The sequence below is a fragment of the Lithobates pipiens genome, unplaced genomic scaffold (assembly GCF_037356315.1).
Source record: "Lithobates pipiens isolate NorthernLeopardFrog02 unplaced genomic scaffold, aLitPip1_a1.2 Scaffold_28, whole genome shotgun sequence".
Lineage (NCBI taxonomy): Eukaryota > Metazoa > Chordata > Amphibia > Anura > Ranidae > Lithobates > Lithobates pipiens.
Genome location: NW_027507789.1, coordinates 18,673,142 through 18,701,109, shown reverse-complemented (window position 1 = coordinate 18,701,109; position 27,968 = coordinate 18,673,142). Strand labels below are relative to the sequence as shown.

The following is a 27,968-nucleotide window of genomic DNA, read 5'->3' as shown; positions in this document are numbered from 1 at the left end:
ATTGGCTTATCTGTCTGCCTAAGGCTATATGGCTTCCCCGTACACATACTGATATTTACCCCTTGATATTTACCCCTTTCCACAGGACGATAAGGTCTGCGCCTGGAGAGCCGTCAATGCAGAAATCCAGAGGAATCTCCTGCTGTCCAGTCAGCTCTCATCTCGCATGAGAAGATTACACCTACTGAGAAGTCTTTCCTAACTGTGTGACCAAAGACTAAAACTAATTATTTTTATATATATTTATTTTATATATATATATATATTTATGTATTTATTTTTATAATTATTTATTTATAAATTTTGTTTTATATTTACAATGAATTAATAAAAAATTAAATATCACATTTTCTGACTTCTGTAATTACATCAGCTAAAATGGAGAATGGGAAATGGTGAATGTATCTTATCTATATCAAGATGGATTAATGATGGGGTGGTGAGGGGTGTCACTATGGTTCCTCCGAGATAAGAAATACATTTGTCAGGGCAGGACTTGGTGTAGTCAAAAGATGTTGGCTAATAGTTGTAGAGTGAGAGTCAATAATATACTTACTACAATATGAAATGAATGGTAACCCAATACAAGGGATTAAGGCAGCACAGTGGTGTAGTGGTTAGCACTCTCACCTAGCAGTAAGAAGGGTCGTTGGTTCAAATCCCAACCACGACACTACCTGCCTGGAGTTTGCATGTTCTCCCTGTGCCTGCATGGGTTTCCTCCGGGTACTCTGGTTTCCTCCCACAATCCAAAGACATGCAGGTAGGTTAATTGACTTCTGTCCAAATTTGGCCCTAGTATATGAATGGGGACCTAGGATTGTGGGCTCCTTGAGGGTAGGGACTGATGTGAGTGTGCAATGTACAGGGATAGGGACAATTGTAGACACCCAGCTCAGGTTGAACTGGATGGACTGGTGTCTTTATTCAACCTTACTAACTATGAAACTATGAAACAACAAAAAGTGCTGCTCCAAGCCCCACAGTGTTCAGCCTGGTGATTCCAAACACTGCTGGGCGCTGGCTTCAAAGTGCCTGTCTCACCCAATAGGCAATCCATAAATGAAAAGTAGAAGGGCACAAAGGGAGACCACCTGGTTCTGTATGTGTCAAGCAGACTTCAATTTCATCTCCTCTCAAACTACTATATACACCCTAATGTATTTTACCCCTTCATGATCTCTATGACTAAGCCTATGATCAGTTGAAATGTAATGGAGGGGCATGGCTTGGGAGAAGAATAAGCTAAAGCCTATTTGACAGAGGCACCTCTGATGATATCCACTCGGATGAAACATGTCAGCAATGGATTTCCTTGTCAACAAATAGTGCTGGCTGTTTTCCTCTTCCAATATTAGTACCTTCTTCAGTAGCGCAGATACCTACCCGTTTTTACTGTATAAAGGAATAGTAGTGGTATAAAAGAGCACTTGTGGGTTTAAATTGATTGTAAAGTCTCGCTCTTTTTCTATAAAAATAACAAGCATGTCTATACTTATTTTTATTGTAGTGGATGTGCACAGAGCAGCCCAGATCCTCCTGTTCTCGGGTCCCTCTTCTGTGCTCCTGGACCCTCCCTCATGTTGAGTGCCCCCACAGCAAGCAGCTTGCTATGGGGGCACCCAAGCCCAGTCACAGCTCTGTGTGTCCATTCAGACACAGAGCTGCGATTCGGCCCGCCCTCTTTCACTCCTATCCAATCAGGAGGGAAACTCCAGGACGGCCGACACGCTCATGGACATCGCTGGACAGAGATGGGGCTCGGGTAAGTATTAGGGGGGCAGAGAGGGGCTGCTGCACACAGAAGGTTTTTTTTATCTTAATGCATAGAATGCATTAAGATAAAAAACCCTCTGACTTTACAATCACTTCAACTAATCATTTAAAAAAAAAATCTTCTTTAAGGGGGTGTGTCCTAGGCCTACATACGTTTGCTAATAGGTGTCCCTCATTCCCATCTCAGAAAGTTGGGAGGTTTGCACTCATATCATATAAGCTGCACACTTCATCTCATGTCTGCAAACACAATTTATCTCTTCAAACACTGCAAACAGCACTGTTGTCTTATTTTCTCAGTTTTTTTGAGCAGTCCCAACTGACACTGTACTGGAGAGAACAAAACAATGTCAGCAATTACATAAAAAGCCCATTAGGGGCTTTATTATTGTGGTAATACAAAGACAATACAGGAGACTCAGGCCCTCTCCATGTGATATCACACCTCAGCTGCAGACTTGGTGCGATGTCTGTGAAATCATCCTTAACAGAGAAGGTAATTGGTGGGATAATCAGGCAGTAGTAAATGCAACTTTCCTAGTTTCCTAAACCGGTGCAAATTTGGAACAGTAATGCAAAACAGGTTCAAGATGGCAGAAAACATGCATACAATGCAGAATAACGAAAGCTGCACAAACATGGACTCTTCACCGTAACATGTGGCTACATAGCATAGCCATTATAAGACTCTTTGGCGACAGAGAGTCTAACTGAGAATCACTACTTCAGTAATATTGTTCAGAATGCCAACAGTTATGCCGCGTACACACGACCGGACTTTGACGGACTTGGTCCCGCGGACAATCCGACGGACTTTGCAGCTGAGGTTCGCCGGACTTTCAAACGAACGGACTTGGCCACACACGATCACTCCAAAAGTCAGACAGATTCGAACGTGATGACGTAGAATAAGGAAGTTTGGGAAGAAAAAGTCCGCTGGAGCCCACACACGATCGAATTGTCCGACGGACTCTGGTCCACCGGAAAGTCCGATTGTGTGTACGCGGCATTACTCACAATTATCCTCAGAAACCTCAGTGAAGTCCAGTGTAGCTCTGGTAACTCAGGTGAACGTCTGGAGGGATCCCAGGTCTAAAGGGACAAAGAGCCACCCCACTAAAACTGCAATAATCTGAGTGGCTCCCCACAGTAGCTGGGTCTTCTAGAGAAGCCGTGCACTACTAGACTCTGGCCTGGCTAGCCGCACACCGATCCTGACAATGGAGAGCCTCTCACCTGGCTGCAGATCAGTTGACATTTGCCTCATCACATAAGCCTGGGAGGGAAGCAAGGAACCTTATCTTTTTCTGGGAACAAGTTTTGGGTAGGCCACCTCATAGGTTGCTGACTATTCTTACAAACTAAACTTTTATTTATTTCAGGAAATATAACTTTTGCTTCACTTTCTGCACTCCAACAGGAGGCTTTAGGCTTTATTTAAAGCACTTTCCATCCCGTTCTTCCCTGTCCATTCACAGAAGGCTTTTAAAGGTCTGTTAATAAATTCTATATAATTCTATAGTGTCAATTGCAAATAACAGTCAGTCCTCAAGCAGGGAGCACAAGGCACTATGTTTAACTATATGTTTGCCCAGTTGATTTTAAATAAACTTTTTTATTCTCCCTGGAGTTCTCTTTTAAAGGGGCCTGTACCTGCATCCAATATTTATAGCAGGGTTTTTAGATACTGCAGATCAGGAACTCAGTACTTCCTGGACAGAGAAGCAGAAATTGCGGTTCAGTCTGAGAGCTTTTAGTACGTCTCCGTATTCAAAGATTAATACAGTAAACAAAGAGACCACTAGAGGTCTCCGCAGACGTGAAAACATCTTGACGAAATAGTTTGGAAAAGGGAAAGTAAAACAGCTCAGAAAGATCCCAGATACAAAAATTTCACTTCTATGATATCTAGCAACGAGTTGTATGAGCGTAGCGGAGAAGATGGAGCTCAGAACACTGCAAGGACCAAACAGGACCAGAATCCTAAAGGACACTGCAAAGACCAAAGAGAAAAAGGAGAAAGTCTACAGAGCAATCCAAAAGACACAGGTAAGAGCCATCGTTTCTACTCCACTACGTCTTTTGATATATACAATATACATAGGCGTGTGCAAGGGGTGTGCCCTAATCCTGGGGTTGGCAACCTGTCAATGGTGGGCAGGTGACAGGTAAACAGCAATCATTCTTTACGGATCCTCAGAACCTGGACAGGAGAGGTGGCGATGGTGGAATTTAGTGGGACCGATCTGTATTTTCCTCCTGCTGCAGTTAAAGTAAAAGAAAGTAGGCTTCTCCTCCTCTCCCTTTTGTCGACATTCAGCTGCCACAGCAGGAAAATATAGGGGATAATTTCTAGTATATGCCACCCTTCCATTTCCTGTTCCTCTTCCTTCTGTTGCCAGGGTCCCCCATGCACTCCCTTGCCCCCCCCCCCCCATTGTTTCAGGATGGAGAGCGGAGAAGAGGCTGGTAAGTATGTCAAATGTATTTGTGTTGGAGCTTTGGGGTGCACACCCTAATGCAATAGCCTGCGCACACCTATGACAATATATATATATATATATAGATATATATATATATATATATATATATATATATATATATATATATAATGTATATTAGTATGATATTCTTATATTTATATATATATTATGTTTTCTTTCTTAGCCACAATGACCACCACATATTCCTGGACAATTCTCATCTTCATGAGCCTCACCTTCATTGTCTCTACTCAAAGCTGCAAATGGCTCCATCGAAAACAAGAAGTGGTGAACAGACAGATTCTGCAAAACTTTAAGCGGATGGTGAGTCCCAGAGTTTTCTTCTGCTCTGTCCATCCTTGTCATGCCGGGCCTCATTTCTGTATCTTTAGTGTGCTCACAAATTTTGTAATCATCAACCCCTCCTCTTCTTCCAGTCCCATCTTGGTCTTCCTCCGCTATGTATAACCATAAATGGAGGTTCATGTCACCTCTGGTCAGTCCATCCCAACCATGGGGGTCACTGGTCTTCCTGTAAAACCAGAAGGTAGGTGGGATGCTACCCCACCATTCATCTTCTCTATCCATCCCCTTCATGAGCTTAATTTTTTCTTCTTCTTCTTCTTCTTGATCATGTTGTATATTTTTATGTGAACATTCAATGTACTAAAAAGAATAAAACTATCATACTGTATGTGCATTACAGATTCCGGCTGAAGATTCTCCTGAAGTTTGTCTCAGAAGTAACTTCAGCATCCCCGATATCAAGCATCTCTACCAAATCTCTAATGTAAGTGAAACTCCATATTGGGAGCTCTTTGACATACACAAGAAAACTGGTCTCATCATGTGAAGAAGATAACATGGTCACCATAGACTAGGGGAATGGCTGGCTGTAGTGTAGAAGAAATGCACTTCCAAAGCTGATCAGACCCATGAATGAGGAGGACTAATGTAATCTTTACTGCTGAAAGGTCATTTGATGCTTTAGGTGTACAAAGGGAAAAGGGCTAGTGGGACTACTATTTAAAATTTGAATATTCCCAGAATGCATTTTCTATTTTTGAAGGGACTTTTGTACTATATAGTAATAATAATAATATAATATAATATAATAATAAGTTAAAAAAAAGTTTTAGTCCAACTCCAAGTAAAACATTTCTATTTTGGGTGGACTGGAGGAAGCATTAGAACCTCATGTTTTTATAATTGTCTGGATTCCCGATGGGAAGATTTCCTCACATTTACTATCCTGGGGACACCTCCTGTGTCAGAATGTGCCAGGGTGTCACAGGGTTATGAAATGTTGGCAAGTCCTTCCAATAAAAAAACAGAGAGCAACAAAAACTTAATCTTCCCCTATTTCCTGACATTGTTTAATGGGATGAAAGGTGAGGAAAATCCCAGCCAATGGGAGAAAAGCAACAGAAACCCGACAATACCTCTTTCTCTATCTAAAATTAAGACAATGGTTCATCTAGAAGAGAAATGTAGCTCGTAGTAATAATGCCATCTCTCTTCTGTAAAGTATTATTAAAGTATGATATTTTGCAGGTTGAGTCTGCAGCCATTGCTGTGCGTGAAGTTGCCAACCAAACCATCCAGCTCTATAGGAGATATGGGCAGAAGTTAGACTACCACAGGCCTGCCTGGGAGAGGCTTCAGGAGCTCCTCTATTACCAGGAGCAGCAGCTGTCTGACTGTGTAAGTGTCTAAGTGACCACCAACCTTCCCTGCCCATGCCTTTATAGATGGGAGACTTATATATGGACATTTTCTCTCTAACAGATCCCAGAGGGAGCAGAGAACCAGCTCTTCATACAGGGAATCAGCCAGCAATTCATCACCATGCAGAGGATTCTAGAGGAGCAGGTTAGTCATCCTCCTCTCCTTCACCCAATAAAAAGGTCCATTGTCCATAAATCCTTGAGCAGGCCATACATAATTCATTTTATTTAGTTCAAAGAGCAGGTTGACCGAAAGAAAATGAATCGATTCCCCCATCCACACATTTGAGATGGACAGGGGAATCCCTCCCGCTGAACTATTGTATTCTGACACTTATGCCACGTACACACGACCGGACTTTTCGGCAGACTTGGTCCGAAGGTCTTCCCGATGGACTTTCGGTGGAGGTCCGATGGACTTTCTGAACTGAAGGACTTGGCCACACACAAACGGACTAAGTCAGTTTGAAAGTCCATTCATTTTGAACGTGATGACGTAAACGGGACTAAACAAGGAAGTTCAACAGCCAGTAACCAATAGCTGCCCTTGTGTCGTATTTGGTCCGTCGGACCAGCACACAGACGAACGGTTTTCCCGATTTTAGTCCATCGGAGTTGAGTCCGTCGGATAGATTTGAAACATGTTCTATTTCTAGGTCCATCTGACTTTTTTTCTGAAATATGATCAGACTAGCCCACACACGATTGGATTGTTCGATAGACTGATCCCATCGAACCTAGGCTGCCGGAAAGTCCGGTCGTGTGTACGCGGCATAAGAAGGCTTCCCTGCCATCAGAATACACTTATCAGCACTGCTGGCTATAGCCAGGCAGCACTGATCGAGTAAAACTTTTCCAACAAGCTGGTTATACAGAAGTCAAACAAAAGATCGTTTTCTGTGTCTGCCCATAGATGGATTGAAATTCAGGCGGCCCCCTGCTGAACCAGACAAAGTTTGATCCATCTATGGCCAGCTTTAGGGAAGGGGTATAAACAATTTATGGGAGAGGTCTATGTAAACAGCACATGGTTAATCTTCCTTTTCAAAAAACTAAGCAGATATCTGGTGGTTCACAGTGAGTTGATGTATGGATGTCACCCGGATGAGTTGGTGTATGGATGTCATTGATTTATATCCATCTGTCTAGGGCTCCACCATGCACACACTAACTAAATTTACCCCATCATATTCCATAGGATGACGAGGTGTGTGCCTGGAGAACCGTCCATGCTGAAATCCAGAGGAATCTCCTACGGGCTGGTCAGCTCTCTTCTCGCATGAGAAGACAACACCTACTGAGAAGTCTTTTCTAACAGTTTGACCGAGTTCACTGAAATCTTACACCAGGAAAATAAATATTTATATATTTATGTATTTTCATATATTTATATAGTATGCATTTATTTATTGAATTTTATATAAAACTGTGAATATATTTTATTATATTTATTTATTTATTTATATTATAAATGTAGATTTATATCATTTTTATATTTATTTTTATATAAAACTGTGAATTTCTTATATTTATTTTTTAATATAAATGTAGTTTTATATTTACAAATGTTTAATAAAAAAATAATTTAAACATTTTCTGACTTCTCTCCATGTATTATTAGATGAGGGAAATGAAAAAAGAGAATTAGGGAATGTATCTTATCCAATTAAGGATGGCTTAATATCGGGGGGGGGGGGGGGGGGTGGTGAGGGGTGTCAATATGGTACCCACAGATAAGAAATGCATATATTGGGAAAGGACACTGAGGAACTCAGTGTAGTAAGTAGATATCGGCTAGTAGTTATAGAATGGAGATACGACAATGTATTTTTTCAATAGCAAGTAGCAATGTGTACAAATTGCACAGGAGAGGGGTGAGAAGAGTATGACATTGGGCAGTATATGGAGGAGAGTGTGGAGGGTACGACAGCAAGTAGAATAGAAAAAAAGAGTGGAGAGGAGCAGAAAGGAGTACAGATGGTATTATGGTGAGCAATATTTTGAAGAGAGTGGAGAGCATGGCAGCAGGCAATAAGTGCTGGAGAAGAGTGCAGGTGGTACTGCAGTGGACACTATGTGCAGGAGAAGGGTGTGGACAGTAAGGCATTTGGGCAGTCTCTGCAAGACAGGAGTGTGAACAGGGATGTGCGGTGAGGTCAGTGGCTGGTGAGGCACTGGCTGGTATCAGAGCCAGATACACACAGGTTGCAAATGCCGCAATCGTAAGAGTGAGAGCAATAATTCTAGCACTAGACCTCCTCTGTAACTCTAAACATGTAACCTGTAAAAAAATTTAAAGCGTCGCCTATGGAGATTGTGAGCAATTTTAAAGCGTGGCATGTTAGGTATCTATTACTTGGCATAACAACATCTTTTATAGTATACAAAAAAATTGGGCTAACTTTAGTGTTTTTTTTTTTTTATATATTCATTTCTTATATTCATTCAAGTGTTTGAAAAATTGCTGCGCAAATACCGTGTAACATAAAAAGTTGCAATGACCACCATATTATTCCCTAGGGTGTCTGCTAAAAAAAATCTATACATTATAAATATAAATATAAATATAAATATAAATATATATATATATACACATACATACACATATTATATATATATATATATATATATTTATGGTTGGAGCCCTCCGCTCTAAGAGATATGAAAGAACACAAACACGTCACAAGACTAACAACATAAAATAGACCTGAATTGTGCCCTTGGTCTGCTGTAAGGTAAGCCCTGGTGAGCTGGGCGGTGAGCCCTGCTCTGCTGGGCGATATGCCAAGAGAAGGCCGCATACCTTAAGAAAGTAAATGGATGTTTCTGTAGAGAAACGTGTTTTAGTGAAGTACTCTGAGAAGGGAAATGGGTGGGTGGGTACCTTGCACTTGAACCGACACAGATTGTTGTGGGTGGTCTGATTATATACCCTCCGGGCTCCTCCCATAATTACGGGCCACCATACTGGCCCTCTTATTTATGGTTGAAGCCCTCCACTCTAAGAGATATGAAAGAACACATAAACACGTCACAAGACTAACAACATAAAATAGACCTGAATTGTGCCCTTGGTCTGCTGTAAGGTAAGCCCTGGTGAGCTGGGCGGTGAGCCCTGCTCTGCTGGGCGATATGCCAAGAGAAGGCCGCAAAAGATTTGGTGTAGGGAGGTAATTATTAATTTATGTACAACAAGACACTACGGGGCAAAGTTTCTGAAGGCTCAGGACATTTCCACTTGTGGATTGGAGATGTATCGAGTAAAGCAGGTGGATTCCCGCCTGCCCATCTTTGATCGCGTGGACTGGGACCCCGTTTCGTGAGGCTGCTGATGCTGCTCCAATGCGAAAGAATGTCCAAGAAAATGACCAAGGTCCTGGCCTAATTTGCTCAAAAGGAACCTGACGTGACTAATGAACTGGTTGCTGCCTGGGGTACTAATCGGGAACGGTAGTAATGGGCTGTCCTGCGAGGGATCAAACATATGGGCCAAAAATTGATCTAGGATGGACACGGGGCACCAGGCTTTGAGAGTTTGGAAAGGTTTTATGTCAACCCCTGGACCGGACTATTGTGTTTTGGACACGCTGAGGAGCAAGATGAAGTCTGATGGCGTGTGAGGTGGCGTCTACGTAACACTTTACAACTGGGATGGTGACAGTATTCACTGGGGCGTAAGAAGCTGTAGAAAGCCAGGTAGATGGCTGCTTGAAGGACCAGGCTGAATTTAGCCTAAAGGGGAATGTGACAGGATGAAAGACATGTCTCGGAATATGGCGCTGGTGACGGGTAGCCGTTTGATACTGATTTGGGGTCATTGCCTGTGAATACCACGTATGGGCGGCAAACAAGACGGTTTGTTAGGATCTCATAAGGGGATGAAACACTGGATGTCAGCTGAGTGGGGTCTAAGGTATTGTGTGACAATGCCAACTGTGTGCGGTGGCATAATATGAAGACCAGGATGTGATGGAGAACTCTTGGTATTGCTCTTGGGTTTGAGGCTAGTAACCTGACATAGAACCTCTAGGCTGCCCGGTAGGCCTTCAGGGTGCTGTGAGATAGTGAAAGATTAATAAGGCAGGTAGCGTCGTGAAAGTGTTGTTTGAATCCGAGGTTAGCTACGACCAGTGTGGGATAAGAGACATGGTCGGGTCGGTTCCAGCTTCCTGCAAAAAATAACGAAGCAAAGTTAACGGGTAGTGCGTCGGCCAGATTATTGCGTTTGTCTGGGATGTGGATGCATAGGACGTTAGATTGGTGCTGTGGGGATAGTGGCACTAGCCTGCACAGGAAGGCCACGATGCCCAGCTACTAGGACCTCCTTTATTTATAATACTGGCTGTAGCTTGGTTGTCTGTGGCGAAAGTCACTGTTTGTCCTGCCCAGTTGTTGCACCAGACTTGAGCTGCTGCGACAAGGGGGTAGAGGTCGAACAAAGAGGAGGACTAACTGAACCCAGGAATCAAGAGGATTTCTGATGGCCATGGCCCTATAAACCCAATTTGGCCAAAATTGAGGCGAGGACCTGTGGAGGCTGCGGTGACCATGACTACCTGAGATGAAGAGAGAGATGCTGAGGGAATACACATTGGCATGCCATTCCAATTTGTGAGAAATTCGACTCTCATGGGCAGATCTGCTATAGCTGGCACATCTTAATTTAAGGATTTAGTCAGGGTCTTTGCCTGGAGGAGAAACACTAAAAGATGGGAGGTAAAAGATCCCCTTGAGTCTGGCTGCTGCCTTGGCTGAAAATGAGCAGTGATAGTCAAAGGATGGGCGCCCTGCGTACTTGTGACCTGCTGCATGCAGATACGGGTCCAATTCTACCCTCCTGTTGGGGTTGCTCTGCCTAGCATGTCTCTGACTGTCCCCAAGGCCCGCACAAACTCTGTGACAGTGAGCTTGCGATTAAGTAAAGAGTCTCTGGCCTTCAGGATGACGGAGACATCTCCCCGTGAATATGATTTGTTCTAGGCCAAGTTGTGTACTGCTATGAGGAGGGATGCTAAGTTAACGTCGTTGTCATCCAAGATGTCCTCCTAGATGCCCTGCTAGGACAAGGTGTGCAGGGAAGACGATGGTGCAGAAGTTGGGTGTATCTGTAAATGAAGGTACTGGAATGACGGTGGTGACTGGAGCTGGTAGGGGCACGGCTGGGCGTACCTCCAGGGCTGTCACTCTGCTTGGACTTCGGCGACTGCTGCTGACAGTGTGGTTACCCAGGAGTGCAGCTGAGTAGTCACAAAGAAGATAGACTGAAGTGGTGCCTGGAAGGGCTGCCACTGGCGGTGGAAACAGTAGCCTAAAGGCTTGGTTTCCTGGCTGCAGCATGGTAGGATTTACTCCTGCGACACCGTTCTGCTATGAGTTTATTTATTTATTTTTTTATTATGCTTTTTTTTTTTTTTTTTTTTTTTTTTATTGGTCCAAGCTCTTGTGAGACTGTAAACCGCTGCTTGCTGAGCCCATAAAGGGTGATGGCAGGGCTGAGGCAAAGTCCTCACTGTCTGCCTGCGACATGGCGTCAACTAAAAGCAAGGGGGGGTGCGTATGTTTGAGGTAAGTTGCAAAGGTAGGAGGGGATAGTTGCGTTGGGTAGATAAGATGAAAGGCGGAAGGAAACAAGAAGAATAGGACAAGGAACGACAGCCATAATGACAGTTGGTTTGCGCTTAAGCGCTGTTGAGTGTGACTTTAGAAAACTCAAAAGAATGCGTAACAACCGAGGTGAGCCAGGAGGTGACTGGCTAGGTAACCGATAGCTCGGGTGTCAGTCTGTGCTCGGCACAGACTAATGAACCAGAGCGCCCCAGGGCGGACTGGGGTGGGTAGCTGAAGTCTGGTATACTAAGTAGGAATGTTGCGATCTGTAGTTAATTGACGTGGGTTCGGTCTACTAATGCTTGCACTGCCAGCAAGTATGGAGATTAGGCGACCTTGTCTGCGTATTGAAGGCTTGTGCTTCGAAAACAGAGTGAAGTGCACAGAAGTATGTGACAGTTGCTAACGCCTCAGGAGCAGGTCAAATTCTGTATGTGAAGTAAAAATATGTAGTGAAAGAGTGTTTAAGAGAAAGGGGGAATCCCATTGAACTACACACCTGACTTTATGCACTAGTTGTGAAGTCGACTGGTTGGTGGTCGAGAACTGAGTTGACCGGGAGCCTGTAGTAAGGTGACATGAGAATTTCGTTTTGACAATGGGGATTGCAAAGAGCTGTTTGGGGCAAAGCTGGCCCCCTGGTGAAGATGCAAGCCCTCGACAATGGGGGTTTTTTTTTTTTTTTGGGAGATACTGTCCAAACCTGGTGCAGGGTGGACTAACTGGTATTCTAACTGGCCTAAAAGGGGAAAGCGACAGAGAAAACGATGAGCAGCCGTGTTGCTACTGGAGACGATGAGTGGCAGTTCGAGCCATTTGCTGAAATGCTTGCAGCGATTGCAAGGAAGCGGCCTTATTTGAATTATAAATTGAATTATGAGGTGAGAATGAATGAATGAATGAATGAGGTGAACAGCTGTGTTGCTACTGGAGACGATGAGTGGCCGTATTAAGCCATTGCAGAGATGCTTGCAGCGATTGCAAGAAAGCAGCTTTATTTGAATCTATAAATTAAATTATAAGTGTGTAGGAATGAGGAGAGCAGCCGTTTTGCTACTAGAGATGAGTGGCCGTATTGAGCCATTGCATCGATGCTCGCAGCGATTGCAAGGAAGCAGCTTTATTTGAAAGGTGAAAGCAATGTTTTGCGGATTTATAAGTGTGTACGTATGAGGTGAACAGCAGTGTTGCTACTGGAGACGATTGGCAGTTTTGAGCCAAATGCAGAAAGACTTGCAGTGAGTGATTGCAAGAACGCAGCTTTGTTGAAAGGCGAAAGAAAGGTTATAGAGGAAATGTGATTATGTAGGAATGACCGTGCGCAATACTGAGAAAATTGGTGGTGAGAATTGTGTACGATCATGTATGGATAGACTGAGAAGGTCAAATGTAAGTACTGCTGAATTCGTACAGTCGATGTGACTAGTTTGAACTGGGCTATAGCTATGGAATAGTCTGAAAAAGATTTGACTCATTTGAGTCGGTGATGCAACAGGATTCGGCTTGGTTTTAGAGTTGCGTTTGGCAAGGACTGGAATCGTTGCGCCGACGCTGCGACTAGACTCGAATCCTCCGTAGATGCGACTGAGAGGCTTGTATATGGGATCCGACGTATCGCTGAGGATATGGCTGGGTTCGGATTGATTGAATTGTGATGGTGGTTGAAGGGGCTGGTGATTGTCAATGATCCGAAACATAGAAGCGAAGTTGCGACTAGATTCGAAACGGCCATAGATGCGAGGTGACTACAGGGCTCGTATGACAGATCTGCCCGTGTTGTAGATGATATGGCTGGGTTTGAATCGACTAAATGGTGATGACGGTTGAAGGGGCTTGTGATTGCCGAGGATCCGAAACATAGAAGCGAAGTTGCGACTAGATTGCGAATCAGCCGTAGATGTGAGGTGAGTAAGGGGCTTGAATGTCGGATTTGACCGCATCGACCGTGAAGTGATCGGCTCGAGTAAAACCGCGTTGGGTAGAAAGGATGAAATACATGAAAGATGACATAGACTTACGGTGGCGTAAGTACGACTTTGCAAAACGAACATGATAAACGAACATAATAAGGTAACTATTGGAGTTTAGAAGAGCGGTAACAACAAAGTCCTACCTGCGACAGCGAGTGTGTAGCGGTCCGAGCGTGGGACAATCGATGAAGATATACGACCGATCTCAAAGGTACAACTACGTGGATATGCAGTGAGTTGGCAGAGTCAGCCTCTGCAATGCATTTGACACGAATCAGCTCAAAAATGTATGAGATGAATCTGATATAAATTGGCAGTAAGGAGTATCTGATACGAATTGGTTGTAGAGTGTATGCCATTCCTTACTGTGAAACCAAACACCCATCAACCACCCAACCGCCCAGGCTAGTCAAGTGCAGGAAAGACATCAGGTGGGTTTAATTCAACTCAATCAACCACAGAAACCCATACAAACAATACCTGTTTATCTCAAAAAAGGATGAGAACAGTGAGTCTTATAACTAGTGAAGCCTATGGCGAGTGAAATTGGAGAACGACCGACAGCGACTCGGAGGCTTGGATCTATGAATGAATCGTATGTTTGGTAGAAAGAATTTACGAATGTACTATGCCTGTGCCGAACGATGTCGGGACATGAGTGCCAACAACTCAGAGGTAGGTTTTGCGAAAGGGGTGCATGATAGTAAGCATGATAAGCCGCAAGTTTGCACATGATATGAAAAGATTCAGATACTACTTATCTGCGACCATGAGTGGGAACCGCCGACGAAGACCACGAATGAAGAAGCCGAAGTGCGCCTGCGACTGGACACACGGATAGCCGACCGTGAGGGAGCTGAGAAGAGTCGGCCCCTTGATGTGCAGTACCTTGCACTGGAACCGACACAGATTGTTGTGGGTGGTCTGATTATATACCCTCCGGGCTCCTCCCATAATTACGGGCCACCATACTGGCCCTCTTATATATATATATATATACACATACATACATATATACACATATATTTATTTATAATGTTTGGGGGTTCTGAGTAATTTTCTAGCAGAAAAACAATGATTTTTACATGTATGAGAGAAGTGTCAGAATTGGCCTGGGCTGTAGAGGAGCATGCGTCTTTTTGACACATGTCACCTTCTATGACAATGCAGTGAGAGGCGTGCCTCCTCTGCAGCATTTTTATTTGACAGCTTGTTCCAATGGTGCTTTACCATTGGTTCAAGGCTCTAAGCTGTCCATTGAGCTCAGTGCTTCTGACAAGAAGTGAGGAGAGTCACTGTGAGCTAGACCTCCCAGTCTGCTGAAAACGGAGCGTGCCAGTTTGTATTTAAAACTGGCCACTGTATGTAGGTTCTGACCTGCTGCGCAAGAAGCCCGTATCTCCGGAACTATAGGTGACAGGACCCCCAAATTTAGACCAGTGGTGGGGTAGGGCTTCAGCTACCTGCACCCCAAATGTGACCCCAGGTCCCTTTAAAGCTCGATAATTTATTTATTTATTTATTTATTTTATGTTTATGGTAGGTACACCTGCCTCCCCTGACTGCACACATCCCTGAGTGCAAAGGGTATAAAAGCAATCATTAAGTACAGGAATGGGTTGCAAAGGGTATAACCACAGGCAATATGTGCAGGAGATGCGTGTGAGGTGTATGTTGATGGGCAGATATCATCTAATCGTTATGGAATGGAGGTACACAGGGTTTTATTTCTCAGAGAATAGGTGCAGGAATATTGGCTCCTGCTGCAGTCAATCAAATCCAGTGACACGGGAGCCGGGGGCAGGGCAGAGTAATGCTGTCTGTGTCAATGGACGAAGCAACTGGACTCAGGAGTGCGTTCGCATGGGTGCACCCCATGGAAAGCTCCGTGGGGGCACCCGGTGAAAAGGAAGAGCCAGGAATGCCACTGGGACACTGCAGAAAAGGAGGTTCTGGGCCACTTTGTGCAAAACCCTCGCACAAAACAGGTAAATATGACATGTTTGTTACTTTACAACAAAAAAAAAAAACCTTTACAATCACTTTAACTGAATAAGCTGAAGATAGAAGCTAAAGGTGGGGGCATGGACTGAACATGGAGGAAGCAGCATGCTGTGCTCTGGTAGAGACCCGAGGGAGAGATTAGCCAGCTACCCTGTTTCCCCGAAAATAAGACCTAGCGTGATTGTCGGTGATGGCCGCAATATAAGCCCTACCCCCAAATAAGCCCTAGTTAAAGTCCTTGTAGGTCTTATTTTCAGGGTAGGGATTATTTTTGGGGAAACAGGGTAGTAGGGCTTATTAAGGGGGTAGGGCTTATATTGCAGCCATCACCGACTACCACACTAGGTCGTATTTTCGGGGGAAACAGGGTATGATCAGCTATGAGCAGTAGGCTGTGAGCCGCATCAGAGAACTTGTAACCCGGCTTATCCCTAAAGTCACCACTTACCATTTGCATTGCCAGTGTCTCCGTTTGTGCCTTCTGCACCTATTACATCCCAGACCTCTTACATCCCAGACTTTCACTCTGCCTGTGCTGGTCTCATCGGCATTTGCTCCGCCCTCCCCGGCTCTCTGGCTTTTTCTTGGTTCTCATGGGCAGGGGGAGACATGGCATCTCTAGTGACCTATCTGGTATTACACCCGTATTCCCGCAAAGTGGTATTCATTACTTTCTCCCCTCCACCTCCCCTTTGCTTCCCCATTTGCTCCCCCTTTGCCTGTACAATCACCAGTTACTAGTCAAGGCTTAGATTGGGGAGATGGGGGATTTCCGATAGTTTCTAAAAGCTTTACTAACACAGAGTGAGATGGAGGCGTTCGTACAGCGCTTGGAGCAGGGTTATCGCAGGATTTCCAGTCAGTTAAAACCGAACTACATGTAACACATGCTAAAACATCAGCATTAGAAGAATCTGTTACAGTCCTGGCTGACGCTGTCCACATGCATGATCAATGACTAGATATGCATGAATCTCATATACAAACATTGTACTCACCCATTGAGGATCAAGATAATCGCAATCGGAGGAATAATATTCGGATTCCAGGGTTGCCGGGGGCGATGGGTGTACAGGATCTCTCAGCAACGGTTAAAGGCATTCTCCATATTGGGGACAACAAAGTCGGTCAATTTGGAACTTGATAGGGTTGATCGGGCTCTGATCCAGCCAAAACGAGATATATGGCGAATACACTTTTTTTGTGTGTAAAAGAGGACATTATGAGGAAAGCCAGATATTTTTCTAGAGATTTAAATAGATTTTTGATTAATCCTTGATTCTTGATTGAGCCTTGATTTTTGATTAATTAATATGTGTTGTGTCTGTGTTATGTCGCCTAGAGGCGATTCAGTTCGCATTATGCGCTATACAAGTATTTCATTCATTCATGTGTATATATATATATATATATATATATATATATATATATATATGATATGATATATGATGATGATGATATGATAGATGATGACAATGATATATGTCATTAATGTAGGATGTAGGTTTTGAGATATATATATATATATATATATATATATATATATATATATATACAGTGCCTTGCGAAAGTATTCGGCCCCCTTGAACTTTTCAACCTTTTGCCACATTTCAGGCTTCAAACATAAAGATATAAAAATTTTATTTTTTTGTGAAGAATCACCAACAAGTGGGACACAATTGTGAAGTGGAACGAAATCTATTGGATTTTTGAAACTTTTTTAACTAATAAAAAAAATGAAAAGTGGGGCGTGCAAAATTATTCGGCCCCCTTGCGTTAATACTTTGTAGAGCCACCTTTTGCTGCGATTACAGCTGCAAGTCTCTTGGGGTATGTCTCTATCAGTTTTGCACATCGAGAGACTGAAATTCTTGCCCATTCTTCCTTGCAAAACAGCTCGAGCTCAGTGAGGTTGGATGGAGAGCGTTTGTGAACAGCAGTTTTCAGCTCTTTCCACAGATTCTCGATTGGATTCAGGTCTGGACTTTGACTTGGCCATTCTAACACCTGGATATGTTTATTTGTGAACCATTCCTTTGTAGATTTTGCTGTATGTTTGGGATCATTGTCTTGTTGGAAGATAAATCTCCGTCCCAGTTTCAGGTCTTTTGCAGACTCCAACAGGTTTTCATCCAGAATGGTCCTGTATTTGGCTGTATCCATCTTCCCCTCAATTTTAACCATCTTCCCTGTCCCTGCTGAAGAAAAGCAGGCCCAAACCATGATGCTGCCACCACCCTGTTTGACAGTGGGGATGGTGTGTTGAGGGTGATGAGCTGTGTTGCTTTTACGCCAAACATATCGTTTTGCATTGTGGGCAAAAAGTTTGATTTTGGTTTCATCTGACCAGAGCACCTTCTTCCACATGTTTGGTGTGTCTCCCAGGTGGCTTGTGGCAAACTTTAGACGAGACTTTTTATGGATATCTTTGAGAAATGGCTTTCTTCTTGCCACTCTTCCATAAAGGCCAGATTTGCGCAGTGTACGACTGATTGTTGTCCTATGGACAGACTCTCCCACCTCAGCTGTAGTTCTCTGCAGTTCATCCAGAGTGATCATGGGCCTCTTGGCTGCATCTCTGATCAGTCTTCTCCTTATCTGAGCTCAAAGTTTAGAGGGACGGCCAGGTCTTGGTAGATTTGCAGTGGTCTGATACTCCTTCCATTTCAAAATGATCGCTTGCACAGTGCTCCTTGGGATGTTTAAAGCTTGGGAAATCTTTTTGTATCCAAATCCGGCTTTAAACTTCTCCACAACAGTATTACGGACCTGCCTGGTGTGTTCCTTGGTCTTCATGATGCTCTCTGCACTTTCAACACAATCCTGAGACTATCACAGAGCAGGTGCATTTATACAGAGACTTGATTACACACAGGTGGATTCTATTTATCACCATCAGTCATTTAGGACAACATTGGAACATTCAGAGATCCTCGCTGAACTTCTGGAGTGAGTTTGCTGCACTGAAAGTAAAGGGGCCGAATAATTTTGCACGCACCACTTTTCAGTTTTTTATTTGCTAAAAAAGTTTAAAATATCCAATAGATTTCGTTCCACTTCACAACTGTGTCCCACTTGTTGGTGATTCTTCACAAAAAATTAAAATTTTATATTTTTATGTTTGAAGCCTGAAATGTGGCAAAAGGTTGAAAAGTTCAAGGGGGCCGAATACTTTCGCAAGGCACTGTATGATGACAATGATATATGTCATTAATATAGGATGTAGGTTTTGATATTATATATATTTTTTTTTCTTTCTTTCTCACCCTCCCTTTTTTTTTATATTTCCCCTTCTCCCCCATGGTTAGGAACACTCCTCCGGAGGGGGTGACTGCACCTGGGGGAAAAATTCTATATGTACAATATATGCTGCAGTGTGGCTGGTTGTCATGCGGAGGGAGGATGTGGGATAGGTGCTATATAGGTACGTAGTGTTTGTTGTATACATAATAACCTGTTGCCCTAACCAAGGAATAGTGTTTTGTTTTGTTTTTTCTTTTGGAAATTTCCAAATGTCTTTTGTGTTTAGTATACTATACTCTTTGTAAAGTTTATTACTTTTTATTTAGATTTTGGTTCCTGGGTAGCTCCAGGTCCAGAGAGTGTTATCTCTTTCATCATTCTGTCCCTGTATTTTTTTTCTCTGTTACTTTTTTTTGTAAACCAGGAAATGGCAACCAAACTATCCTTGCCATCCTCATTGAAACTCTGTTCATACAATGTTAAGGGAATTAATAAGCAATCAAAAAGAGGCCAAATTCTTTATGCTCTTCATAAATCTAGGGTAGACATTATACTTTTCCAAGAGACCCATTTTAAAGCAAGTTGTATTCCAGCAGCCTCACAAAGATATTATTTGAGATGGTTTCATAGTACTTTGTCCTCTTCCAGGACTAGGGGTATCTCCATCGCTATCCACAAGCATCTACCAACATTGCCCTTGGAGCATGTAACCGACCCCAATGGCCGGTATTTCTTTCTTAAATTTAGGCTCTGGAATAGGGTTTTTACAATCGCCAGTTTCTATATTCCAAACTATGATCAAATAACGAAAATTACACAATATCTCCATCTTTTGACAGAATTTGCAGAAGGTATGATACTTGTAGGAGACTTTAATATGGTACTAAAACCCCATCTGGATACCACCTCTCAGCGATCAAATATTTCTAACAGCCGGCTGAGGGCCCTTAAAAGAGAGTTGTTTGAACACCGATTGCTGGATCTCTGGCGTACCTTAAATCCTAAAAAAATTGGGATTATACATACTATCCTTCAGTTCACCAATCCTATAGTAGGTTCGATTATTTTTTGCAGGATCACATTTATTGGTATGGAATTCAATTATGGATATTGGGTCTTTTATTTGGTCTGATAAAATTTATTCATTCACTTGTGTCCATTTACACCTGCCTATCTCCAATCCAATTTGCTCAAAAAAAAAAAAAAACGGAAGGGGATCTGTCCCCTTCTGTCTGGGTGGATCGGATTGGAGGCCCCATAGAGTATAGTGGGCTGTGTCCATGTCTGCTCTGCATATGCACAGTGGACACAGACCTGTCATCTGCCCGCTTCACTCACTGTGGCTCGCGACTGGTTACCGAGTCGCTAAAGTGGCTCTCGCTCCTCAAAAGGTTGGCCACCCCTGTTATACACTGTCAATTGATTCTATACTTCCTGGCAAGAAAAAAGTGTAAGTTGTGAAGAACAGCCAATTCTTCCAGCATGTAGCACATGGAATAACATTTACCTATTTGTTACCAATCTGATTTTAAATAAACTTTTTAACTTTTTAACCCTGGTGTTTTCCTTTAAAGGGGACTGTGAATGCATCTGAGCACGGTGAGAAGGGGCGCTCCACGAAACATCTCATCTTATTTATATCAGATTATTCAGATACAGCAAATAAGGAATCGCACTCAGTATACAGACATGTTGTTAAAGATTTGTAGGACTTCCTCAACAGAGAAGCAGAAATTGCGGTTCAGTTGAAGGGATTTCAGTACGTCTCTGTACAGGAAGATGAATAAATAGAGAGAACACTAGAGGTCTCCGCAAATGTGGTAACGTCTTGACAAAAAATCTGAGAAGGGAAAGTAAAACAGCTCAGGAAGCTCACAGATTTCATTTTTATGATATCTAGCAATGGGTTCCCTCTGGGTGTATAAGAGCGCAGCGGAGAAGATGGAGCTCAGAACACTGCAAGGACCAAACAGGACCAGAATCCTGAGGACACTGCAAAGACCCAAGAGAAATAGGACCAAGTCTACAGAGCAATCCAATAGACACAGGTAAGAACCATCCTCCCTGCTCTACTACATATTCTGATTTATATATATTAGCATCATTATCTCATATTTATACACTCACCGGCCACTTTATTAGGTGCACCTTGCTAGTACCGGGTTGGACCCTCTTTTGCCTTCACAACCCCCTTCATTCTTCATGGCATAAATTCCACAAGGTGTTGGAAACTTTCCTCAGAGATTTTGATCCATATTGACATGATAGCATCACGTAGTTTCTGCAGATTTGTTGGGTGCACCTCCATGAGATGGGGACACTGTAGTCATAAAGGGAAGGACATGGTCAGCGACAATACTCAGGTAGGCCGTGGCATTTAACCACTTGAAGACCAGGCCTTTTTCCGACACTTAAAGTTTAAATTAGTATTTTTTGCTAGAAAATTACTTAGAACCCCCAAACATATATATATATATATATATATATATATATATATATATATATATATATATATATATATATTTTAGCAGAGACCTTAGAGAATAAAATGGAGATTGTTGCAATATTTTATGTCACACTATATTTGCGCAGCAGTCTTTCAAACACAATTTTTTTGGAAAAACATACACTTTCATGAATTATAAAAAACCTAAGAAAACAGTAAATTTAGCCCAATTTTTTGTGAAAGATGAGGTTATGCTGAGTAAACAGATACCTAACATGTCATACTTCAAAATTGCACACGCTCGTGGAATGGCAACAAACTACAGTACTTAAAAATCTCCATAGGCAACATAAACATAAACGTAAACATTTTTACAGGTCACCAGCTTTGAGTTATTACAAGGAATGTAAACATCCCTTGTAATATAAATAAGCAGGACAAGTCCTCTTTATTGTGCGATCTGGGGTCAAAAAGACCTCAGATCTCACATTTACACTTAAAAGCAAAAAAAAGAAAAAAATTTACATTTACTGAAAAAACATTTAAAAAATGAGACCTTTAAGGCCATTAGGCAGAAGTGACATCAGATGTCGCTCCGGTTCTCCAAAGGCATAGAGTTGAGTGGGGGCCATCTTGCCCTTACTCGACTTCCTACCCATTGCTCCAGGGGATCGGATCATTTCCCCCTTTACCAACGGCTCTGGTAGATGAGGAAACAACTGAGAAGGGGCGTGGGGGGAGGCACTTCTCCTGCTGCCTATAAATGTGATCCTGTGGCGAATCTGCTGCCGAGACCACTTTTATCGGACGCTGTATAAAAAAGACCTAGGGTTATGGCAGCTAGCTGCTGCCATAAAAACGGTATATAACTTCAAAGTAATGGAGTATATATACAGTGGGTGGTCCGGAAGAGGACAATGCTTAATAGGTTTTAAGGGGCCCAAAGTGTGCCAAGAAAATATCCACCACACCAATACACCACCAGCCTGAACTGTTGATACAAGTCAGGATGGATCCATTCTTTTATGATGTTTACGCAGAATTTTGACTCTACCATCTGAATGTCGCAGCTGAAATCGAGGCTCAGACCAGGCAACGTTTTTCCAATCTTCTACTGTCCAATTTTGGTAATCCTGTGCGAACTGTAGCCTGAGTTTCCTGGTCTTAGCTGACAGGAGTGGCACCCGGTCTGGTTTGCTGCTGCTCTAGTCTGCTTCAAGGTTCAAAGTGTTGTGCGTTCAGAGATGGTATTCTGCATGCCTTGGTTGTAATGAGTGGTTATCTGATTTACTATTGACTTTCTATCATCTCGAAACCAGTCTGCCCATTTTCCTCTGACCTCTGACATCAACAAGGCATTTTCCTCCACACAACTGCCTCTCACTGGGTATTTTCCCTTTTTTCGGACCATTCTCCGTAAACCCGAGAGATGGTTGTGAGTGAAAATCCCAGCCCGTCTGGCACCAACAACCATGTCAAATTCAAAGTCACTTAAATCCCCTTTCTCCCCCATTCTAATGCCCAATTTGAACTTCAGAAAGTCATCTTCACCACATCTAGATGCCTAAATGTATAGAGTGAGTTGCTGCCATAGAAATTTATGTTACCAAGCAATCGAACAGGTGTACCTAATAAAGTGTCTGGTAAGTGTATATAACGTTTTCATTTTTCCTTTCCCAGCCACAATGACCACCACATATTCCTTAACGATTCTCTTCTTCGTGAGCCTCACCTCCATTGTCTCTGGCCAAACCTGTAAATGGCTCCATCGAAACCAAGAAGTGGTGAACAGACAGATTCTGCAAAACTTTAACCAGATGGTGAGTTCCGATCAGTAATTTTCTGCTCTTTCCATCCCTCTCATGGGGTCTCATCTGTGTATCTTTGGTGTGCTCACAAATCTCCTCAGCCCTTCCTCTTGTTCTCTCTCCAGCCCAATCGGGGTCTTGGCCACACTCCACTATGTAAAACCACTGGTCTTCCAGTACAAAATAATGTGCAATGCCACCCCCCATTCATCTCCTCTATCCATTCTTGTTATGAGCTTCTCTTCTTCTCTTTATTCTTCTTGATCATTTTTATGACATTGTGGACATCAAATGTATTAGTGAAAGTAAATCCATCATATTGTACGTTACAGATTCCAGCTGAAGATTCTCCTGGAGTTTGTCTCAGTAGTAACTTCAGTGTCCCCGATATCAAGCATCTCTACAATATCTCTAAGGTAAGGGACTCTCCATTTTGAGAGGTCTTTGACATACTCAAGACAGTTGGGCTCAGCATATGAAGAAGATTAAGAAGAATGGGGACCTGGCTGCTTGTATTGTAGAAGAAATGCACTTCCAAAGCTCATTAGATTCACCAAGATGAGGATTAGTACAATACAGCCCAAAGCTGCTTTAGGTGCACAGAAGGCAGAGGTGTAGTGGTCTTCAAACTACGGCCCAGGGGCCAGATGTGGCACTTTGCTTGCTTTTATCTGGACCTTGGGACATTATTCCCCCCAATGTCAGCAACCAATGATGGGGCACTATTCCTCTCATTGATACCAATGATGGGGCACTATTAATTCCATTGATACCAACATTGGGGCACTATTACTACCACTGACACCAACGATGGGGCACTATTACTAGCACTGGCACCAATGATGGTACCCTATTCCTCCCATTGATACAAAAGATGGGACACTATTAATCCAATTGATACCAACGTTGGGGCAATTTTACTACCACTGACACCAATAATGAGGCACTATTCCTCCCATTGATACCAATGATAACGCACTATTTCTCCCATTGATACCAATGATAGCGCACTATTGCTCCCATTGATACAAAAGATGGGTCACTATTACTCCCCCTAATACCACTCATGGGGAATTGTTTACTCCCCCTGCCAGGATGCCAGGATATTTTCTACTTCTACCAGCCACAGTCCGGCCCTCCTAAAGTTTGAAGGACAGTAAACTGGCCCTTTGTTTAGAAAGCTGGGAGACGCCTGGGCTATTGGGACTACTATTTAAAATCTGAATCTCCCGAGAATGCATTTCTATTTTTGAAGGAACTTGTGTACAACATAGTAAGTTCACAAAAGTTTTAGCTCAACTCCAAGTAAAACATTATTATTTTGCGTGGACTGGAAGAAGCATTAGAACCTCTTTCATGTTTTTATTATTGCCGAAACTCCCAATGGGAAGATTTCCCCGCATTTACTGTCCCGGTGACACCTCCTGTGTCAGAATGTGCCAGGGTGTCACAGGAATATGAATTGAAGGTAAGTTCTTCCAATGAGAACACAGAAAGCAACAAAAACACAATAATTCCACTCCCCTTATTTCCTGACATCATTTAACGGGATAAAAAGTGAAGGAAAATCCCAGCCAATGAGATCAAAGCAACAAAAATGTGACAAAACCTCTATCCAAAAGTAAGACAATCATTCATGTAGATGAGAAACAAGCTAAGCACAACGTGCTAATACTATTTTTCTGCTGTGAAGTATTATTAAAGCATGGTATTTTCCAGGTTGAGTCCGCGGCCATCGCTGTGCGTGAAGTTGCCAACCAAACCATCCAGTTCTATAGGAGAAATGAGGAGAAGTTGGACTACCACAGGCCTGCCTGGGAGAGACTTCAGGAGCTCCTCTATTACCAGGAGCAGCAGCTGTCTGACTGTGTAGGTGTTCAAGTGAGCCCCAACCTGTCCTTCCCCTCCCCCCGCCCTTTATAGACCAGAGATTTATATGTTTTCTATCTTTCAGATCCCAGAGGGAGCAGAGAACCATCTCTTCATAGAGAGCATCAGCCAACAATTCATCACCCTGCAGATGATCCTGGAGGAGCAGGTAGGTCATCCTCCTCTGCTTCATCCTTTAAATTATTAAATGTCTTTAGATCCTCAGGGGCGGGTCACTGAGGTAAAAACAACAATTTGGGGAGGTCTATGAAAACAGGAGATGGTTAACTAAATTCTTTTAAAAAAAAATAAACCGGTGGCTCAGATAGTTGGTGTATGGATGTCATTGGCTTATCTGTCTGTCTAAGGCTTCCTCATACACACAGTAACATTTACTCCATTCCATAGGATGACAAGGTGTGCGCCCAGAGAGCCGTCCATGCTGAAATCCAGAGGAATCTTCTGCTGGCCAGTCAGCTCTCGTCTCACATGAGAAGAGAACACCTGATAAGTCTTTCCTAACCGTGTGACCGAGTTCCCCGAAAAGCCTGATGTCAGGAAAAAAAATATTTATATATTTATGTATTAATTTATGTATTTATTTTTATATTAAACTATGAAGATATTTTATTATTACATCTATTTATATTATAAATGTTTTATATCGGTAAAAGAATAATAAAAAAATCATTCAACATTCAACTTCTCTTCATCTTATACATAGGGGAAAAAGAGATATGGGCAATGGATCTGATCAATTTTAGGATGGGTTATGAACAGGGTGGTGAGGGGTGTCACTATGGCACCCCAAGATTAGAAATACAAATGTCAGGAAAGAACACCTAGGAACTCAGTGTAATCAGTAGACATCGGCTGGTAGTTATGGAATGGAGGTATAATAATATATATTAATACCAAGTTGCAATGTGTACAAATTGTGCAGGAGAGGGGTGCAGAGAGTATATGGAGTAGAGTGGGTAATATATGGAGTAGAGTGCAGCGGGTGTGAGAGCAAGCAGAAAGAAAAAGAGCTGAGAGGAGCACAAGGGAGTGCAGATGGTATTACGGTGGTCAGTAAGTTGGAGAGAGGAGTGTGGAGGGTATGACACCAGTCAATATTTGCCCAACAGGAGTGCAGAGGGTATGATAGTAGGTAATATGTGCTGGAGAAGAGTGCAGAGGGTATGATAGTGGGCAATATGTGCTGGAGAAGAGTGCAGGGGGTATGACAGTGGGCAATATGTGCTGGAGAAGAGTGCAGGGGTACTGCATTGAATACTCTTTGCAGGAGAAGGGTGTGGAGGGTATGAAACTGGGCAGTATGTGCAAGACAAGAGTGCAAAAGGTATAAAAGCAATTAGTAAGTGCAGGAGTGGAGTGTAGAGGGTATGACTGCAGGCAATATGTGCAGGAGACGAGTGTGAGGTATATGGTGTTCGACAGTATTTGCAAGAGGTAGGTGCAGGGGGTATAATGGTGGGCAGCATATGCAGGAAAGGAGTGCAGGGGGTATGCCCATTGGCAAAATATACAGAAGAAGAGTGCAGACGGTATGACAACAATCAGTATGTGCAGAGTGCAGAAAGTATGTCTATGTTAAAAATGTACAGGAGACGATTGTGGTTGGTATTTCAGTGCTCAGTATGTCTAGAGAGGGCATAAAAGTGATCAGTGTTCACAAGAGAAGAGTGTGGCAGATATGACAGCTTTTTATTTGAAAAGTTTTACCATTCTCACATGGGTGTGGCCCCTTTCGCATTACTGTGTTTCAATGGGAGAAACACTCTCCAATTCGACCTCTAGATGGCACTGTTTTATCATACATGCCATAGGTCATATGTGTCAAAAAAAGTCAAGCTATTGTTTGACTAATGCCGCGTACACACGATCGAAATGTCCGCATTACGCCAGACAATTCGATCGTGTGTGGGCTCCAGCGGACTTTTTCATGGTAAAGTCCGGCGGACTTAGAAAGTAGTTTTGACTCAAAATTTGTCCGCCGGCCTTGGCTTTCAGCGGCAATCTGTTCGTCAGTGTGCTAGTCCGGCGGACTAAGAATGACGCATGCTCAGAAGCAAGTACGAGAAGGAAGCTATTGGCTACTGGTTATTCCTTTTTCTAATACCGTCGTACGTGCTGTACGTCATCGAGTTAGAAATCGCCGGACTTTTGGAGTGTCCGTGTGTGGCCAAGTCCGTTTGTTAGAAAGTCTGGCGGATTGTTTGCTGGACTAAGTCTGCCGGACAATTTGATCATGTGTACACGGCATAAGTTACAGACTTGGGTTATGACAATGGGCAGTTTGCACAGATGAGGAGGGCATAACAGTGGACAGTATGTGCAGGAGAGGAGTGTGGGTGGAAAAAAGACAGTTATAAAAATATCACAAGATGGTCTCCATCCAATAACAGTCATTCACAATACTTTATTTGGTAAAATATATGTAATCTGGGACACATCTCGAATGCAGAAGATTGTTAACGAGTTTCAGCCGAAGCCTAATGCCGCGTACACACGGTTGGACTTTCGGTTGGGTCCGACCATGTGTATGCACCATCAAACATTTGCTGTTGGACTTTCCGCCAACAAATGTTTACTAGCAGGTTCTCAAATTTTCCACCAAAAAATCTTTGTTGTCGGAAAGTCTGATCGTGTGTACAAAAGCCTGTCGCACAAAAGTTCACGCATGCTCGAAATCAAGCAGAAGGAGACGCACCGGCTATTGAACTTCCTTTTTCTTGGCTCGTCGTATGTTTTGTACGTCACTGCGTTCCCACATTCGCAATTGTTGGCCAACATTTGTGTGACCGTGTGTATGCAAGACAAGTTTGAGCTAACATCCTTCGAACAAAAGATCCGATCGTGTGTACGCAGCATAAGTCATGGAAAATGACAGTGTGCACTATGAAGGAGGGGGCATGATGGCAGGCACTATTTGCTAGAGAAAAGTGCAGAGTGTACGAGATCGGCAGAATGTGCAGGGGAGGATATAGTAAGGCATAATAGTGGACGCTACATGCAGAGGGAAGCACAGT

At 43.0% G+C, this 27,968-nt stretch overlaps 2 protein-coding genes across 2 annotated transcripts; both read left to right on the top strand.

Annotated features, from left to right (window-relative positions):
• The first annotated feature begins 378 nt into the window (after positions 1 to 378).
• On the top strand, positions 379 to 20,519 carry LOC143934969 (uncharacterized). The gene is made up of 7 exons (XM_077458515.1): positions 379 to 395; positions 3,689 to 3,825; positions 4,444 to 4,583; positions 4,966 to 5,049; positions 5,814 to 5,963; positions 6,048 to 6,131; positions 20,385 to 20,519. Exons 1-7 carry the CDS (start codon positions 379 to 381, stop codon positions 20,517 to 20,519), a joined length of 747 nt encoding a protein of 248 aa, XP_077314641.1.
• A 193-nt stretch (positions 20,520 to 20,712) lies between these two features.
• LOC143934968 (uncharacterized) lies at positions 20,713 to 25,546 on the top strand. The gene is made up of 7 exons (XM_077458514.1): positions 20,713 to 20,858; positions 21,634 to 21,662; positions 22,937 to 23,076; positions 23,397 to 23,480; positions 24,784 to 24,933; positions 25,019 to 25,102; positions 25,342 to 25,546. The coding sequence occupies exons 1-7, from the start codon at positions 20,713 to 20,715 to the stop codon at positions 25,453 to 25,455; spliced, it is 747 nt and encodes a 248-aa protein (XP_077314640.1). The 3' UTR covers positions 25,456 to 25,546.
• The last annotated feature ends 2,422 nt before the right edge of the window (positions 25,547 to 27,968 follow it).